The following is a 19,842-nucleotide window of genomic DNA, read 5'->3' on the forward strand; positions in this document are numbered from 1 at the left end:
TTATTCTGTTTATTTATGGAAAAATTGCGATGCAGCCCAGTGTTAATTTTGGCAGGCATTTTTGATTTAGTCTTTATCTTGAGACGAAAATGCTTAATAGTCTTAGTCACATTTTAGTCATTTGAGTCTTTCATAGTTTTAGTCTAGTTTTAGTCATTTGAGTCTTTCATAGTTTTAGTCATTTGAGTCTTTCATAGTTTTAGTCTAGTTTTAGTCGACGAAAAGTCATTGCATTTTTGTCAACTTTTAGTCAAACTGCAGTTACCAACATTTATTTTGGTAGCTATTTTATATGTTTTTGTTATTTTAAACAAAAATAGCCATTAATTCTTCTCTCTTTAGACCAAATCAATTAAGCTTAGTTATGAGAAATTTGAATCAAGGATTGAATTTGGAAAAACTGGAATAAATTCTCATTTTTGGTAGAAATATAAATTAAACTAATTTTTCAGATACAGTAGGTTTACTTAACAAGTATACATTTATTTAACATCTTTTGTTGGTTAACATTTATGACAGATAATTAGGAATGCTGTCCATTTAAGACGGAAGGTATGTATGTAATAGCCTACTGACATGCATTCAGTTTTCACCCACCTGTTTAAGCTCACTTAAACCATAATGGACTGTATTTCCGTGAGATACTCTACATGAGAGACATTTGGACTGCTGTGTGTGTATTTGAGCACTGAGAACTGATCGCGCGCTGTATGAGAACTGAAGAAGTGGAGCGCGCGAGAGAGAGAGTAATGCAGCCTCATATGATTACTTTAGCACTTTAAAAAGGCAACGTTTTAATTTAAATGAGCACAGATGAGAAGAAAAGCGGAGCGAGTTAAAGTGAAGACGCGCTGAATGACGCACATTCGCCACTAGAGGGCGCTGCCGCTGCCGTTACCCCGGTAACCCAGTAAACAAATCAGCTGTGCTACTTTCCTAAAACTGTGTAAATAATGTTTCACACTCACAGTCATTTAGATATTTATATTCGCTTTAGTCTTCATAATAGCATCAAATAATTCTTACTTAAAGACTTAATGAGCTATTTATTTTCAAACAAAATTTGAAAATTGAAATACCAACACAGTTTAATAGGATTATAACTAATTACATAATTAGCCTATTAAATAGTGTCTGAAGTAAAATTATTTAAAAACCTTGTGTACTTTCTGTATTCTGATAAATTATATAATTGTGCTTGTAAATGTCTCTTTGTATCCCCTTATTAAGCTAAAACACCTAATTTGAAAAATTTGCATTGCGCCCCTAAATTTTTTTAATGCGCTCCTAAATTTTTTGACTTAGGGAAAAGGTAAGCGTCAAGCCCTGGTGCTGCAGTGCTGCAGCCATTTGTCTGTGTTGTCATGTTGCATGGTAGAGTACCAGAAGCTCGGGAGAGATTCATAAGTCCACAGTGAATCAAATTTAGAAAATAAAAATTTTGCTCTGCTGCACAACCAGCTATTAAGCTTGAATTTATTGAAGTATGATTATTTTATGTTTTAAAACAAACGATAAATAAACTATTTGTATTTCTTGAAAATTGTTGCTTCAGGTAATGTTTTGTGAGATAGAACCTTATAATTCCAAGCGGTAAATTACTTTTTAGATTTAGTTTCTATCTGCATTTGACCTGTTCCAAAAAACCCCATTTAAAACTTTGAGAGCATTTTAATATTATATATTTAGAATACATTTAGGGTCTCTGTCATTTTCATGTAGGAAAGAGACTTGTTCCCCATATCGTTTTTGCTATATGTGAAGCTCAACTTTGAATAAAGATTGAAGCTCAATCTCTTAAAACCACTCAGAATGCAGATAGAACCTTATAATTCCAAGGCAACGATATTATAAATGACAACAATTTTTTAATGATGTCACTTTGACATATCCATGTCAGCTTCAATCACTGGGACATCAAAGTGGACTGAAGCTTCAGAGGAATTCGGGAGATACTGGAAGCCCACTGCGCAATGTGACGTCGTAGTGACGTCTTTTCCATGTCATTTTGGACGTCAATTTCCGTCCATTGATGGGGTTGTTTTGTAACACCAGGTGACGTCTTTTTTCGACGTCTACCGCACGTCTAATGTGTATATCACAACTGCCATAGATGTCCAAATGACGTCCAAAAAAAATAAGCCAGATTAGGTCAAATGTTGAACGTCAAAATGACGTCCAAGTTGGGTCATGGTTGGACGTCCAAATAGTGGACCTAGTTTGGACGTCGAATAGATGTCCAGAATTGGTCATGGACCGACGGACCCAATATAGACATGATCTGCACATCTATCCGACGTCCAATGTTTAGTGGGAGGACAAAAAGACAACAGTGTTACATTTAAATGTGATAAGATTTTGTATAAAAGCACTGGAACTTGCTCATGCAGAAGATAAAATATATATAAAAAAATTGTACAGCCAAAGTTGTGTGTGTTTTTTTTTTTTTTAATGCTTCTGCATGATCAATAAATGATTAGCCACTTATGAGTTATGCACAGGTTTTTTGGGGGGTTTTATAACTTGTCTCGAGGTATCTGCGCTGCATTCATCTGTGGCAAGCGTTTTCGTGTGTACAGCCAACCAATCAGTACATTTTGTGAAACGATGATGTCATCGCCCCACGTCTCGTCGCTAGTCAAACCGCGTCACGTAAGTTAACAGCAATAACAACATGAACAAACACTGAACGATTGTCTTTTTATTAACTAACATTACCACAGATTAATAAATGTATTGTTTCATGTTCGTTTGTATACCGCGCGCAAGATTTATTATGCCCATAGTCCAAGTCTTCTTTTCCGTTTTTAGTGTATCTCTGTGGTATAATTACAGCGCCACGTGCTGGTCTGGCATGTATACTACACTGTTTTGAGTCGGTTTCGTGGTTTAGTGTGCAAGTTACGCAGATATTTCTTGAGAGGAGGGGAAAAAACAGGTCGGATAGGGAAAGCTCTGGCTTCGTGTGGATGTAGCTTTTATCTCAAACGGTAGAGTTTAATGGCTGTCAAAGTACGTATTTAGTACATTAAACATATGAAAAATATGGATTCAGTAATTTACCGTATATAAAAACACAAACCACGCAAAGAGTATGAAACCGAGAATGTATAATGAATATGAAACGTCAAACTAACTGTACCGCTGTAGGAAAAAATGCGCGGGCTTTCAACCCCTCCGGTCAGCTGACCTTAGCCGGCCTGGTGACTCTCAAGAGCGTGCAAAAACATTTTTGATATATGGAAAGAGTTAACTAAATGGTACGGGGGAAAAATCCCGTTTTAGTTAAAATTTCTATCAACGTAATTTCGACTCTATTCCTTAGTTATACATACTAAATCCTGCTAATAGCTCTGTAAATGGCGGTAACGTTAGCAGTTTTCGAGAAAATTAATTCACATTGTTAATCATAATCTCATTAAAACAATAGTAACTGCTGCAAAACTAAGCTAATCAACATTGCGATCAAAGTATTTTTCATACAATCAACAAAATTCACTCAGCTTACCTGAAAGCCGCTGTCTCTGAATGAGTCGTCCGTTAGTCCCGCTGTGTTTGAATGACGCACGGCACGCACTCTCCAAAACCACGCCCATCATATCACGTTATAAACGATGATCAAATAACAATTGCAAGAATTCCTCCTGAGAACTAGGGAAAAAAAGCTTTGTGAAACGTCTATTTTTAATGAAATAGTAAATAATGAATTATTATTAAATTATTATTTAGGCCTACTGTTTTTAAGATATTTTATCCATGTGCTTTGTTTTCTAGAGTGGACACACAATTCATGAAACAATTCACATTTTCTCACAACTGTTAACGCAATCTCAAAACTACACACCAGTTTGTGCAACTTTCAAACTTCTAGGTCAAACATTTTAGTCAAAAACGTGTTTTCTTTTGTTAGACTAAAACTTTGGCCTCAGATGACACACAAACCTGTAAAATACACACACTACTGCACTGCCTAGAGAACACTAATGAGATCAATTCAAAACAATGTTACAAAATCCTCCTTTTGGGAAACAGGAATCCTTTTTTTAGTCAGTGTCTGTTATTGTTATATTAATAAGGCAATGATAACATTTTTAATGATAACGTTTTTAGAACATTCCATTAACAATGCAATTATAATTTTTTTTAATGCTAACGTTTTTAGAATGTTCCATTACCAACGCAATGATAACCTTTTTTAATAGTACCGTTTTATAAACGTTCCCCTAACAATGCAATTATGTTTTTAATGCTAACGTTTTTAGAACGTTCCATTAACAATGCAATGATAATGTTTTTCATGCTCACATTTTTAGAACGTTATATTAACAAGGCAATGATAACGTTTTTAGAACGTTCTACTAACAGTGCAATTATAACGTTTTTAATAGTGCTGTCAATCGATGAAAAAAATGACCCAATTAATCGTGATTAATCACGCTTAACCCCACCTAACATTCAAGTTTTTAAATAAACAATCTTCAAATGTACACTGTACAAACAACATAAACACAGTATATTTTTTATATTTCTTTAATTGTATCTTTTTCATGATTGAAGGCCAGCATCACTGATATCAATACTACTGATGTCTCTATAAAAACATTTTTTTTGCCCCCTGAATATTTAACCATTGACTGTAGCCATTCAGCATTACAGTTTAATTTAGAGCTATCAATTTTAACATTTATTAGACTTAACGTCTAATTTAAGTGAACTTAAAATAATCTTCACATGAACCCATTATAATAAATGACATATTTAGCTACCTGTGCCCTTCAGCAGAAATATACAGAAAATTAATACTTACCAAACACTAAATTCTAAATTAAATATAGATGAACCCCTTAAAACTATAAAAGTTATTGATTTGCTCTTTTTTCTTTTGTTCTTGGATTAATAGACATCACAGCAGCTGGTTATTAACTTATTTGCCTGCTATTGCTTTAAATGCTGCTGCTGAAGGTGATGGGGATCTGACATGCATCTTATTTTCTCACAAATCTCTTTACATTTTCTGACTCACTTCAGATCTGAAAGTCTCAACTAATGAGCGGATGAGTTGAATTGGGTATTTTAGATGAGGGAGACAGTGCTAGGGTGCCTCAGGACAGTTTTTAAAACCATTTCCGAGACATGTACTTAAATGTGACGCATATATAGGCTATTGCATGCATGCACACAGTTTAAGGCAGCTTTAATCGCCTTTTTGGTAACTTCATGCCTTAACTGACGGCATAACTACGACATTGCATGCACGTAGTTTCTTTCGCTGTATGATATGAAATGATATAGGCTACAAGCGCGCACCGGCACCTTTGTGCGTGTATTTGAAGAGTGCGCGCTACGAGCACAGTATCTTTTACGCGCTTGTTTGACTCGCGTCTGGCGTGGATGCGACGTATAGAGCACGTGTTTGAAATGTCTCCCGTGGTCATAAAGACATTCTGCATCTAAATAAACGCAATCCTTTGCAAGAAAAAAAGAGACAGAGGCAGCAGTTGCGAATGGGGTGGCCAACCCTAGCCCCCTGCGTTAATTGCATTAAATATTTTTAACGCGTGTCGTGGCACGAGAGGTTGTCTCTCGTCCGGATCTCAGTTGGTGCAATTAGAAAGGCTCAAAACAGCAGAGTTTCAAATGTGGAAGAAAAGACTTTATTATGACAAGATAACAAAGCCGAGAAACAGCCGCCACATCATCTGCATCTGAGTTCTGTGAGTGTCAGTACAGTATATATATGTTTTTATTGCCCATATTTGGTAGTTCCTGTTTTTCTTATTTGGCCTTGTTCTACTTTACCACATTTAATTACTAGCCTACCTTGTTCAACTTCTAAGGGTGGCGTTCGTCTATATTTGCCATTTTTTAAAAAGTAAAAGTTCTTTTTCTACTCCCATTGGTTGGCAGTGCTCCCAGAAGACATTCATCACAGTTGTTTACACGTATTTGTCATATTCTGGAAGTCACCCAAAGTTCCTCGGGTTATTCTAAGTTCACAAGCAGCACCTGTGCCCTTGACCGTCGCTCATCCCTCAAAACATTTTATACTCAGTATGACCAATAGATGGCACTCTAAGACCATTTATCAGTGTTCAGACATCCAGTACAGTAGGATATCACACTTTTGCATAGACTAGTACATGTTTGCATAGAACAGTGCATGGATTACATTTTTAAACATGTCTATTATTTTGAATAAGATAATGTTATAGTGAGTAAACAAAATATACAATATATTCCTCTCTTTGAGACTTACTAAGTCTCACCATCACGTCCATTACCTAGAGTGCAGTTCCATGAGTCCACCCCTCAGTTCATACCCTCTTTCAGCCAGTGTATGGCCTCTCACAACCTCTTATCAAATGGTTTCTTCATGTTACTGCACTCCAGAGGAAGCCAGACCCAAACATCTCTCCTCACCCTTGATTAGAGGAGAGTAAAAGAATCTGTCTTCCTATCCAACCATACTTTTCGGGATTAATAATTCAATCATCAATGTGTGTAAGCATGTGCACAAAATGTTCAAGCCTTGCCCATGGTTGTCATGGTCATGTAGAATATATGAGTGATTAATCAACACATCTAGAAAATTGATTTTAAAACACTGGTTTGTCCCACGCAGCCAGAGGAACTCTAGGCATTTCCGGTAGCCCAGAGCGCTATCTGGTGATGTTATCCTTCGTTGCCAGAGGAGCTTCCTCTAGCCCTATCTGGTGTTGGAGTAGATGGTGGGTTTTTAACCCCCAGTTGAATCTACTCGTGTTGCTAAGCACTGAGGTGCTCGTCGATCCTTCCTTCTTCCTTTCTGACGACATGTTCCAGTGTATACAGCAATCATTGTTATAGTAACTAATGGAATGTTAGTGTAATAGCATAAAAATAAGTATAGAAAAAATACATATTGATCTCTGAAGGCTGGGCTAAATGAATAAACACTGTTATTGCACTCCTGACTTGGGTCAGACCCTCAATCACCTTTCAGATATCAATTAATCCTTCTTTGTCAGTCCCTTTTTCTGGTTGCAATGCCTCATAACATGGACAATGACCTGCTTCAGACCCTTATCGTCCCTTTTTCTCTTTCATTAATCACATTATACAAGATTAGTAAATAAATTTCAATATAAATGATATAAGGAGTAAATGACTTCAGGAAGGGGCATATGCCAAAGGAAAATACATAGTACCCCTATCTCTCTCCCTACACTATCCAACACCTCTAATATATCTACAAAAGTGAAAATAAAGAAGTATATAAAAATGAAAAAGGCACCCCTTCCCTACCACTCCGTCGTTCTTTCAGGAAAGGTTTCACAGAATAGTCTCTTCTAGGTCAAAGTCGTCTAGTTCGTCCAGTCCAGGGCCCACAGTGTATCCGTGAGCATATCCAATGTCAACTCCGGTTGGTCTTACTGATATGCTTAGCATCTGTTTGGCTGCAGCACTGGCTAGCATGGATCTGATGAAAGGTATAACACAACAAAACAATACAAAAAACACAACAATAGCAATTGCTATTACGATGCCCACCTTAATCAACCACCCTTTCCAAGACCCAAAAATTGAATTTAACCAGTCTCCAATCTGCAGATCTGTTCCAGCATTCAAGGTCACTTCTTCCCTCAGATTTTTCAGTTTATCCATCGCTTGGGTGAATGATCCATCTGGTGCTGTATTATTTGGGATATAGGTACAACAGTCAGAACCAAACATTACACAAACTCCTCCTTTCTCCGCCAACAGCCAATTCAAAGCTTGTCTATTTTGCCATGTCATTTTGCTTGTTGCATCTAATTGTTCTCCAAGAGCACTTAAGGCATCATTGGTGTAATTAATGAACCTCTGCTGATTATAGTAAATGTAATTAATCCATTCAGTGTTTTTGTTGGTGGCTATCCATATAAGTATAGACTCAAAACCAGACTTTACCTCGTTTCTCGCTTTAAATTTTTCTGGTATTCCTCTAGGTTGGCCAATTGCATCCAAATATACATCTGGGTCTTGATACATTTCTCTATTTAATTCCAAATAACTACACAATTTCCCTTGAATTTTCCTAGGTCATTTTTCCCTTTTGTCTTGTTGAAACACTCAACGTCAAATGTGCAATCAATTACATAAGCTACGGGGGGTTCAGATAGATACTTGACCAGTATTCCCTGCAAATAAGGAGACCAAAAACCTTGGCGCTTTACCTTTCTAATCACTTCCCCCCTCGCGCAATGGTCAAAACCATGCGCGTCAGAGATCAGGATTATATTAGCAGCACATGAAACACTAGTTAACAGCGTATGTGGATTTAGAATCTCAGCTGGCCAGTCCTCCACAATCTCATTCACTGCTCTCAGATCATGTACCAGACGCCATTTTAATAATCTGCTTTAGCTACTGGGAATATTGGAGTGTTACTATGGCTATTAGTTTCAATGAGTACTCTTGCTGCCATTACTCCCTCAATTGTCTTTTTTATTCCTTCTACAGCTTCTGGTTTCAAAGGGTACTGTATTTTTCTGGGTATTTTAGCTCCAGGTCTAAGTATTATTCTAACCGGGTTAGCTGACTTTACTAGCCCTACATCAGTATCATGTTGTGACCATAGTTCTGATGGCACTTGCCTCTCCATTTCTCTTATTAATTCAGTCTGTTTTGTTTGATGTTCCTCAACCTTTGGTTTGTTTTCTGTATTTACAATCATTCTAGGACCTCCCATCATTGGAGTTGCACATAAAATTTTAAGATACAGGTTATCTGCTGATTGAAATATTAGAGGATTTTCTGTAACTTCCCACTTACTTTTTTCTGCTTCTTTCATCATGGGGCCTAAGTCTTTGGAAACACAGTCTTTATTTACATACAGAGTAACATGGGGAACTGAGTTAGGCACATCAAACCACTCATCAATGAATTCTTCTCTATCTACCTGCAGAGCTGCGCCTTTTGGTCCTATCACTATATATTGTGACATCATGGGGATGATTAATCCTTTTGTGTCTTTTAGCCACCTTTTTTCAAATTCTGGGTCTTTATTTTCATCATACTTCACAGTACAATGAAATTCAGTTTTTAGTAGACTTGGTTCACAAAGTTGTTCTCTTATGTATCTTCCCCATTTGCTAAGTGTTTTTTCTACGTCTTTATACAAATCCCCTAACCAATATATATTAGCACATGGCTCTTGTGTTTGTTGTAATTCTGTCAGATTCATTTGTCTCACTGCCTTATCATTTATATAAATTCCATCTGGAGTACACCATATTTGCATTTTCAATTTACATATAGCATCCCTACCTAACAGGTTGACAGGTGTATGTTCTGAAACTAAAATTGGTAATCTTATTTCTGTGTCTTCTAAGCTTATGCTTACAGGGGTCGTCATAGGAAGTAGCTGAGTCACTCCCGAGAATCCTACTGTCTTTATATATTTTCCAGACATGGGGAGGTGCGAGGCATATCTTGGATTTAAGCATGAGTACGATGCCCCTGTATCGAGCATAAGAGTTATTGGTTTTCCTTCGATATTAACTCGCAACATTGGTTCTTGATCGGCATCCGAAGATATCATTGGAAGTTGGTTCCTCCCCTCAGGATTCTCTGGGCAGCCCTAGTAACCTTGATTAGGACCACGCCACGGGTTGACAGGTCCTTGAGCTCGGGTCTGTATTGGTTGTTGTTCATAACTAACCCCTGTTGTCATCTCATGGTCTTGCATCCAAGGATTGGAGGGACAGTCTCTTTTAATATGTCCAGGCTGATTGCATCCCCAGCATATTCCTGGTCTCTGTTGATTGTTGTTAAATCTGCCTCTACCACGACCTCCTTGTTGCGGTCTGTTCCAATTCCTGTTGTTTACTTGCTCTGGCTTGAGATATATGACCACTGGCGGTTGCCCTTGTGATGTATTCCCTTGTCCAGCAGATGGCGCCTGTGCTGTTGCAATCTGATTTGCTGGTGCAGCCACATTCATTGGTGCTGGTGGATTAGCTGGCACTGAAGTGTTGACAGGTGCCATAACAGCTGAGGAGTCTTCCTTTTGCACTGCAAGGATCATTTCTTTGTCTTTGCACTTGATGCTGATCTTCCAGTGGCTGTATGTCCTGTAAGGTCAGTATCCCCTCAACCTGTTTGTACTGTTTCCGCTGGACAGGGTAACGTAGACTTGGATGAGACTGCTTTGACTGAAGATGCAGCAATTCATCTGCTTCATGTTGTAGTGATCTCTCTACTTGATCATATTCTTCTCTTGTCATGTTGATAGCTTGCTTGATTTTCTCTCTTGTCCTGTTGCATCTTTCCTCCATCTCAGCCAGTTCTTCCTGTATTGAGTCAGCAGAGGGCGCTCTTCCCTCAGATGATCTTTCAGACTCACTCTCCTCACTTCTCTCACTGTCTCCCCCTGCTGCTGTTTCGTGTTTATAACGTTCTTCCATTTCTTTTAACATTGCTGTAAGCTCACGGTGTGTGAGGGGCTCACCTGATTTCTTTTTCTCCTTGTAGTCTCTGGCCCCCCTTCCTTCAATTCTTGGCTTTTCTTTGTAGGTTGCTCTCTCTTTCTCTCTTCTTGGCTGTGGCGCTGGTGTAGATGTCCACTGCCCCTCCTCCTGTGGCTCCAGCCCCTCCTTCACGACCCTGCAAGCATATTCTTTCTCCCTTCTTTCTAATGACAATGATTCTGGGCAGCTCTGCTCTTCTATCTCTTCGTCTGAGCTTGTTTTATGTACATACCCCTCAAATTCTATGGGCCCTTTTATATCTATTTTTCCCTGTATGATTGGCATCTGATTGACGGCCTGGTCACAGCAAGGAGCATATGGAGGTGGTCTTTCTTCTTTTAATTCACTCTTTTTGTTTCCCTTTTCCGATTTCCATACTTTAATTCCATATTGTTTGAATAAATTCAACACCCCTAATTCTTGTTCCCTTTTTTCATTTCTTTTTCTAGATTTGTCATTGGTCTTGTGATTTTTAATCAGCACTTCCATTTCTTTACACATAGCCACATTAAATGCTCCCTCCACCGGCCACTTGGTGGCCAATTTCTTTGTTCTCTTTGCCCACTTTTTTGAGAGCTCCCCTATTTTTTCTTTACATGCTGGATTTTCAAAGGCTAATTGCTTTACTGGAGTGGACATTGTGAAATTCTTCCCTATTAATTTATTTATTAAATTGTTTTTATCCAATTATTTCTCTCTTTATTAGGTGTTTTACCTCTATAATCCCAGTGGTTTAAAACCTAATAGCTAATCTTCACCAAGTTCATCAGACGAGGACCACTAAAAGTATCCGACCCCTGATTACACCTGGACTTGTACTGGGCTGAGGACTTTATCACCTTTTTTTAAGAAATCTGGTTAGTGTATCTCAAATATTTTAGAATAATCACAATGTGTTTTCTGGTTAATAACTTAAAAGGTAATCCAAAGCCCTTTGTCTCATTTATCCGAAGATTAGTTTTTGTCCAAATGATGTGTTCCCCCAAGCTGAAAGCTTCAAAACTCCACAGTCCTCTCTCATGAAATTTGTGACCTGTTGCTGTCAGTCCGCCTGTCCAAATTGAATAAGTAAGAGACGGCATTAATTCTATGCAAAACTGTTTTATCTTGCATATGCTGATACACAATTCGTCTCTTTTACAATACATTGGGTTTATGGGTTCCATATAATTGATCAATAACCTTTTTTCCTGTCCTGTTAGAATTTTTCTACCCCTTTTCCCCCTTCTCTTCTTTCCCTTTATTTCCCCCTCTGCCATCTTTTCTTTTTCTTATCTTTTTCTAATTTAATTGAGTATCGTTCTCAGCAATCCGCACTGAGACGACTCCGCTTTCTCCTGCTTTCCGTGAATCTCCACCCACACGTGACGTATGCACTGAGGCTGCAACCTCTGCTCAATCGTCACTAGTAGGCGTCTCAGAGTTCTGCCAGTCACAAAGAGAGGCTGCGCACTTCCTATCTCTGGTGATCCGAACAGTACTCTGGAAATCCAAATTACTTCCCTTGTCTCAGCTTCCACTCTGAGATGGATGTTATCGAGAATTGTAGCTCCTTTTTCGAGCACTGGCCAGGGTGCCCAATTATTTTTAATATACGGTGCTACAACTGATTCAACTGGAATGTCAATTGCATTTAACTCGGCCCCCATCCAAGGAAGGGCTGCATCCCAAAGTCTGAACAAATTGTATTTCAATTGCCGAATCGTTATGTGTTTCATCACCACATCTTCCCACTTTATTCCTGGCCATTCAGCTACTTTTTCTCCCAAATTTGTAATCTTAATCAATTTTCTGAAACAGATATTTTTCTTGTATTCTGTCAATTTCTGTTCATGCCCATAGAGATCAATAAAGCTGGATTCCAACCAAAAATGATTGCGAATACCTTGTGTCTGTACCAATACTGCCTGAAACTGATTTTCTTGTTCAGTGTCAGGGTCATTCGAATCGATGTGTTTTATTTTTTCTGTCCGCTTCATGTCTCCGTATGGGCAAACTCAGAATAACAGAATCTCTCTCTCCCTCTCCTTCCTTTTCGCACACACACACACACACACACACTGCTCGAGCACTTCACACACACACACACACACTCTTTATCAGTCCACACACACAGAAAGCCTCAGCCCCCACCCTCGCGGGTCCCTTCTTCTCTCCCTGGCGCAACAATGGGAAGACAGGCGCTCAGATTGCCTTTTCAATTCTTTTTCTTTTTATCAACAATTTAGTTTCACAATTTGGATCACAGCGTCGACACTGTGGAGAATGCCCAAACAAACGACACAACCAATTTTTTGGGGTGTTTCTAGTTCTTTCAATTTTCAATAATCCGTTAAAATATTCCATTCAATACAATATGATCTTTTTCAAATCTTAACGTGATTTTTCTCTGCAGTTTTATCAAATAACCGTGCACTTGTAATTTTAGACAAACATATATTGCTCAAGTGTACCAACACTTACATATAACATACAACATATAACGAACAAAGACTAACGGTTTCGTTTAGAAACGATCTGTCCGAGCAGTCACCCTCTATCCCAGGGCCGGTAACCACAGATCTCCACGCCTCTCAACTAGGCGTTTGCCGGCATTCAGCGTCCCTCTTAACTAGACGCTCACACTTCTAGCCCTTCTTCACTAGGCTTTTTCACTACTACTTTATATTGGCACCATCTGTGCTCTTTTAACTAATGGGCGTATTCTTTAACATGTGAAACTCATCAATCTTATATGCACCTGTTTTACTTTAATATTTTAAATTCGTTGATTGGTGAGGCCCTATCCCTAAAACACCATCACAGGCTCAATCCCAGTCAACAACGCAAACAATCTTTTTATCCAATATATATATAAGCAAAACTAGCTTACCTGAGGTCTCGTTAATTTTCTGATTGTTTGCGTGTCAACCCAGGCTTTCCGCCTGCAACGGTCCTCCAGGACGCCGGGGCCCCAGTCCAATCCTGCCGACTACGCCAAGCTATGTCGTGGCACGACGGAGTAGTTCTGTCTGGATCTCAGTTGGTGCAATTAGAAAGGCTCAAAACAGCAGAGTTTCAAATGTGGAAGAAAAGACTTTATTATGACAAGATAACAAAGCCGAGAAGCAGCGGCCACATCAACTGCTTCTGAGTTCTGTGAGTGTCAGTACAGAGCATATATATGTTTTTATTGCCCATATTTGGTAGTTCCTGTTTTTCTTATTTGGCCTTGTCCACTTTTAATTACTAGTCCACCTGGTCATTTTTCATATTCGCCATTTTTAAAAAGTAAAAGTTCTTCTTCTACTCCCATTGGTTGGCAGTGCTCCCAGAAGACATTCATCACAGTTGTTTACACGTATTTGTCATATTCTGGAAGTCACCCAAAGTTCCTCGGGTTATTCTAAGTTCACAAGCAGCACCTGTGCCCTTGACCGTCGCTCATCCCTCAAAACATTTTATACTCAGTATGACCAATAGATGGCACTCTAAGACCATTTATCAGTATTCAGACATCCAGTACAGTAGGATATCACACTTTTGCATAGACTAGTACATGTTTGCATAGAACAGTGCATGGATTACATTTTTAAACATGTCTATTATTTTGAATAAGATAATGTTATAGTGAGTAAACAAAATATACAATACTCTTTGGAATGTAATACAAATGCGTCAGTCATTGCCTTGGTAATGCAAGTGTTATGTAAACAGCTATATGGACGATGATCAGATATTTCTGTTTTTGGACTATATCTGCTTTTTTATCTGATATTTACTATATTTACGTTAAATAACAGAAAAAAGGACAACTCTTGACATGAAAAATAAAATAAACAGAAGGCGGTGACAAATATCAATAAGCGCAAATGTTTCCTCCACAGACAAAACTGTGTACTCTCTGGTTCGGGCTCTATCCTGAGCTCAGTTTCATTAGTTGGTTAAGAAACTAATGAAAGGCTTTTTAAAATACTTAATTTTTTATTAGCTAATAATTTGAACTGACTTTCAAAACTATTTACCTTTTAAATGGCAGTGGATCAGAACCTCCAGTGGGAAGGCGGCCATTAAAAGAACACGCACCATTGAAGTTGCTGTTAGGGCCTGCAGGGCAGAAGCCCACTGATGTTTAAGATGTTTAAGAAGTAAGAACCACCTGTGGTTGTGATCACGTAAAAAAAGATTTTCAAAAAACACATTTGAGTATGTACTGACCTAAATTCTCAGCAAACAGTACTTACATATTCAGCATCACTGGAATCCTAAAAATAAATAAATAAATATATATATACAAATGTAACAGGTCCCACTCATCTGTTCCGAGCGGGTCTCGGGTGTGGGAGGCGGATACACTAACAAGGAGGCTAAAGACTGCAGCCACTAACGTCAGTCGCTAGTGCATCTCTTGAGATCAGGGAGTGAGGTTTCCTTGCACAGCACCTACTCGCTGCCCTCCGTTACACATACATACAAAGTCAACAATATTGTTACAGACAGACTATTACTTGTAAACTAATGGAAAGGAGGAAGAACTTGCATACAAACCTATACACTTTATTAAGAATGAACAAAAAGGAATGACATTTACGCAATGGCACCATATATTTTGCAAAGTGGAATCAAAATACATACTTACTCTAGCAAGAGCCTCCGTGTCCTCCGGATAATGCCTCTGCAAACTATCTTTACCTCGGGCTGCTTCCCATGCAACTGCATGAATCCCTCCTTTCCAGTCATAGTCGGGATGAGCACATGCTAGGATATTAATCCTAAAATGCATTATCACGCTGAACATTTCAGCCAGTGTCTGTGATCTGCTCATTATCGTAGAAAGCACCGTTAATGTATGCCTCTGTCACCGGGCACCAGACCTTGTGCTTGTCTAAGTCGTTCGGCAGTGCCACAGTTAGCGGTACGAACTTCTCTCGTCTCGTGCTGACTCTCTTCTGCTTGGTTATTTTTGAGCGCAGCTGCACGCCCCTGTAATCCTTGTCATAATGTGTGGTTTCTACACATCCACCCCTCTGCGCCAGCTCGATGGCCAGGTTTGACCAGCTTATCACCTGCCAGCGTTCACTAACCTTCACATAAATCCACGCGATTTTTCCGCAGGACCCCTGCTTCATGTCTGTTTCTGGAAAACATCTCAGAAGTGGCTCGTGCCAAAGAGTAAAATTCCATTTTGACGATTCGCTGTCAGTCAAAGTTAAATCCTTCTCTCTGTCTTTCTGCTTCATTTCTCGCAGATATTCCTCCCTCTCTCGGAGGACCCTATCCTTGACTTCCGGCCTATCCCTCAGCCATATGGTGAAGCGCGCGTCCAACCACGCACTTCGTTCATGCTCCCTCATGCCCAGATAGGGGTGTCTAGTAAATCTAGTTAATATCGTGTCCCTAAAATACCTGAGTGGCTTAAGAACCCTTATGCTCTCCCACAGAGTGTGGTAAGACATTAAAACATGATCTCACGCCCTGCATACCACAGCAATCAAACAGAGTTGTTCCATTCCACGTACAACTGCAAAGCTCGCCAAAATCGGTAGAAATTCAAAATGAATCAATCTGTAATTTGGGATGCCCTGACTGACAATGTGAACATATCAGAGCTCCGGACAGTTCAATTTGTGATTGTTTGAAGGTCATCCACTCTGTGCCCATCTCTCCCCTCTCGCACATTGAGATGCTCGGCATGGCGCATAACTGATCACATATGAGGCAACAATACGGCCTGACTGCGTTTGGGGTCGCATTATTTTTCTCTCCCTTAAAGCCGAGATATCTCTCCATTTCTGGCTCTAGCCACAGTATTGCCCTGGATCCGTGCCTGTTATGCTCTATCCTGATTAAACCCCTCCGGTTAACCCTCTGGGGCCCGCCGTATCGCCGGCGATACAAACTCGGTTTTTTTACGATAAGTGCAAAAGACACTAAAAGTACTCTGTTGATTTTGGTCACACAAATAAGTGTTATACATCAATCGAAACTGTTAAGTGTCTACTTTTTTTTGAGTACACTCACGATTACAACAAAACTTTGTGGTTTTGGAAAAAAAAAGAAAACCAACAGGATGCGCTCTCTGTCTTCTCCGTCTCCGCGATATGTTTATAGTAACGGGTCACTAAAATGAAGTGTAACTCAGCGAATACTCAACACAGAAACATGAGAGTTATCTCTATAGAAAGCCTAAAGTGTCTGCTTTCAAATGAAGTAAGTGTTATCGAAAACAAATGTTCTGTGATAAAGTAATCAGTATGAAACCGACACCATGTTCAGTCTGTCCAGTCTAACTCATTATTTCTAATGAGATCCCGCCCCCTCGTGTTCACATGTAAATAACCACGTGACGCGCGCGCGCTTGGAGACGCCCAACAACAAACAGTCACGAGACTCTGTTGCTGCTCGTTTCTGGAAGGAGACGCGCTGAGTAAAGGCTGTATTTACCTCAGAATAAGTGCCAGACTTCATACAGAAGATCGATCTGAGTAAGTAAATGCTTCTTTTTTGCATTAGTTAGCGTGTTATTGTGACAAACTTGAACGCGTTTAGTTGGGTTTTTCCCAACCGACAACATGATGAATGCTACGCATCTAAGAATGTTTAGGAGAATATTTAATGTTCACAAATAGATTTAATAGCGTGCTAAACAATAACAATTAGTTTCTCAGATATAAAATATCCTTTTTTAATGGTACAAAGTACATCCTTTTGTAGTTCACAGCATACGTGAGTCTATGGCTGCAGAATCATAACAGCTAACGTTACTAAAAAATCATGCATACTAGACTATATGACTACAAAATCATAGTTGTTTTTTCCCAAACTGTAATTCCAGACTACAGTGTTTGAATATGATGGACAATTTATTGTATTTAAATTTCTTATGGCAGGACGATGTTTTAATGCTCTATATAAAACAATAAAAGTAATATGAGAGTACATTGTAACATGATGAATACTACGAGTCTGTTTAGAACATGTTTATTATTAGCAGCCTACTCTGTTCAAAAATAGATTTTAATAACATACTAAACAATAATAATTCGTTTCTCAGATAGTAAATGTCTTTTTTGTGTATGATAGTACAAAGCATGCATGAGTCTATGCTCACAAATGTTTTTTTTTTGGTTGTTTGTATTTTTTTGGATCAGGTACCTGAACCACAGATGAATCCTGATGACTTTCTTCAAGATGTTTTCCTCTGAGAGCGCTGTACCAACATCAGATGGTCAACTACACTGATATTCTATGGTAAAACAAGATCCTTGGCTACTGATTGTGTTTTTTTCTTCTTGAATCCATGGAAATAAGTAAATATCAGGTATTTGTTTCACTTGTTGAACAGAATCTGTTGCAGGAATAACTCAAAGTCTGTTCACATCTCTGAGGTTAGATCAGTGTGCACAATAATGTGTCTTTGACCTTCATTATGTATGTTTTGATTATACTGTGTTGTAAATAAAATACAAATCATTTAAAAAACCCATTTTTTCAGTCTCCTCACACTCTCTGTCTTACCTGCCTCAGTCACAGTCACACTGATGGCCCATTAGCAGCTTTAGGGGAGGGCCCTTTGTCTCTCAGGTGAGAATCACTTAATATTCAAGACCATTACCACTCCCTCGCATATTGGCTTTAGATCACAAAACATGTCTTTAAAAATTTAAATCAATATATTGTTTTCTGTGAATGAGTAAGCAGAATGATTTTCACATAATTGTGAAGTAAATATTCTAGCTTACAAGACTGATTACTCAAAAGTCTTATTCAGGACGATTTAGTGTGGCTTTTATGGCCTTATTTCAGCTACATTATTTTCCCCAAAACTTACTAACCACGCATAATATTTTTTTTCTAAGAAATGCAGACATGTACATCCATCTTGGTCACATATTATTGTAGCACAGTTTGTGCTGAATACAAAAAAAATTACATGTTGGTCAATAGTATGATTTAAGAAGCTGAAATAAGCACAAATATCAGGGCATGTCAACACATCTCAAGGGCCCCAAAATGACCTCAGACCCCAGAGGGTTAAGGATCATCCAGGAAGAAGTCAACAAGTTCTGGAGAAGTTGGTGTCAGCTGGCAGGACCGAACCTGTTTGTAAGAAACAAGTGGCATACTAAAGAACGGAATATTGCCGTGGGAGATGTGGTATGGTTGGCTGACCAAAATGCTCTAAGAGGTCAGTACAAGATGGCTAGAGTCGTCAGTATAAATGCAGACAAGAAAGGAACCGTAAGAGATGTAATGGTCAGAGTATTCCCCAGCTATCCTGTCTCGATTGTTAAACCAAACCAAGCAGAAACAGCCAAGAATGTCAAACCAGCAAAGAAGCTTGGTGATAAGATCCCAGCTACGATTCTGCATAGGGATGTGAGACGCTTGGTGGTTCTACTTCCCATTGAAGAACAGTAAAAGAAATTTCAGGCAAGAAGTGTGTGACCTCCTTGGGTCAGTTGACCAGGAGCTCAAGTGGGAGGTGTTAAGTTAAATCTGAAATTGAAGGAAAGCGGGAGAAATATATATTCATCATTGTTTAATTAAAAGATTTGAGATCAAAATGGGTGCAGCCTATTGGTTGTGAGCACAGTGCTGCTGGAACAACCAGGGAAGCTGATTGGCCTTTGAAACTCCACATGGCACAAAGGACCAGGTGTGTGTGATTGTGAGCATGCTGAGATCTTTGAGCAGTGGATGTGCTTCTCCTACCTAAACTGGTGGATTTTGGAGATTATACAACCAAATGAGAAAGATTGGTAATCAGCATCGAGTTTGTTCAAAGACTGCTGGGAAAAGCCAAAATGTGTTCATCAACTTGGAGTGCTACTGGTAGGACAAATATTCATTGTGTTTGAAAGTTGTTTGATGCTAGCATTTTAGCATCTAGCATGTTAACTGGACCTGTGCACTAGGTGTATTTGATTTTACATTGTTGTTGCTGTTTACAAACTGCTATATAAACCGCAAATAGTTTAACAATATTGTTTGTACTTTTAATATCTCTGAATGTACATTTATTTATACTGTGTGTAGTGACTCTAAATATTTATATATGTTTTTCTATATAGGTTATTAAGCTAAGCATCTGAGATATTCATTGAAACAAGAAGATCAAGTCATTGTTGAAAGATTTTCAATAAATTGATTCGATGAAGAAGAATTCAATGCTTTGAGTTATTCCATGCACCCTCCTCTTAAAGTTGATTGAAGCCTTTTTCAAGTTTGGGCAGACATTGAGGCACAGAAACCTTGAGAACTTGACACCCATGTTACAAAAACAGCATTCTTCCATCTCATAAACATTGCCAAGCTTTGAAACATGCTACCTGTTTCTGATGCAGAAAAGCTAGTTCATGCATTCATGACC

The 19,842-nt window shown here is 38.8% G+C and overlaps 1 protein-coding gene across 1 annotated transcript; it reads right to left on the reverse strand.

Moving 5' to 3' along the window:
• Positions 1 to 5,642: 5,642 nt before the first annotated feature.
• LOC306858914 (uncharacterized protein) lies at positions 5,643 to 16,996 on the reverse strand. Its single transcript, XM_079399716.1, has 2 exons — positions 14,495 to 16,996; positions 5,643 to 11,541 (listed from the first exon to the last, which is right to left on the reverse strand). Exon 2 carries the CDS (start codon positions 11,127 to 11,129, stop codon positions 9,978 to 9,980), a length of 1,152 nt encoding a protein of 383 aa, XP_079255842.1. The 5' UTR covers positions 11,130 to 11,541; positions 14,495 to 16,996; the 3' UTR covers positions 5,643 to 9,977.
• Positions 16,997 to 19,842: the final 2,846 nt, after the last annotated feature.

Source organism: Barbus barbus, assembly GCF_936440315.1.
Source record: "Barbus barbus genome assembly, chromosome: 39".
Lineage (NCBI taxonomy): Eukaryota > Metazoa > Chordata > Actinopteri > Cypriniformes > Cyprinidae > Barbus > Barbus barbus.

What these genes read in the sequence shown, in the direction of transcription:
- LOC306858914 (XM_079399716.1), bottom strand. Translation starts at nt 11,129, where the DNA reads ATGTCCACTCCAGTAAAGCAATTAGCCTTTGAAAATCCAGCATGTAAA.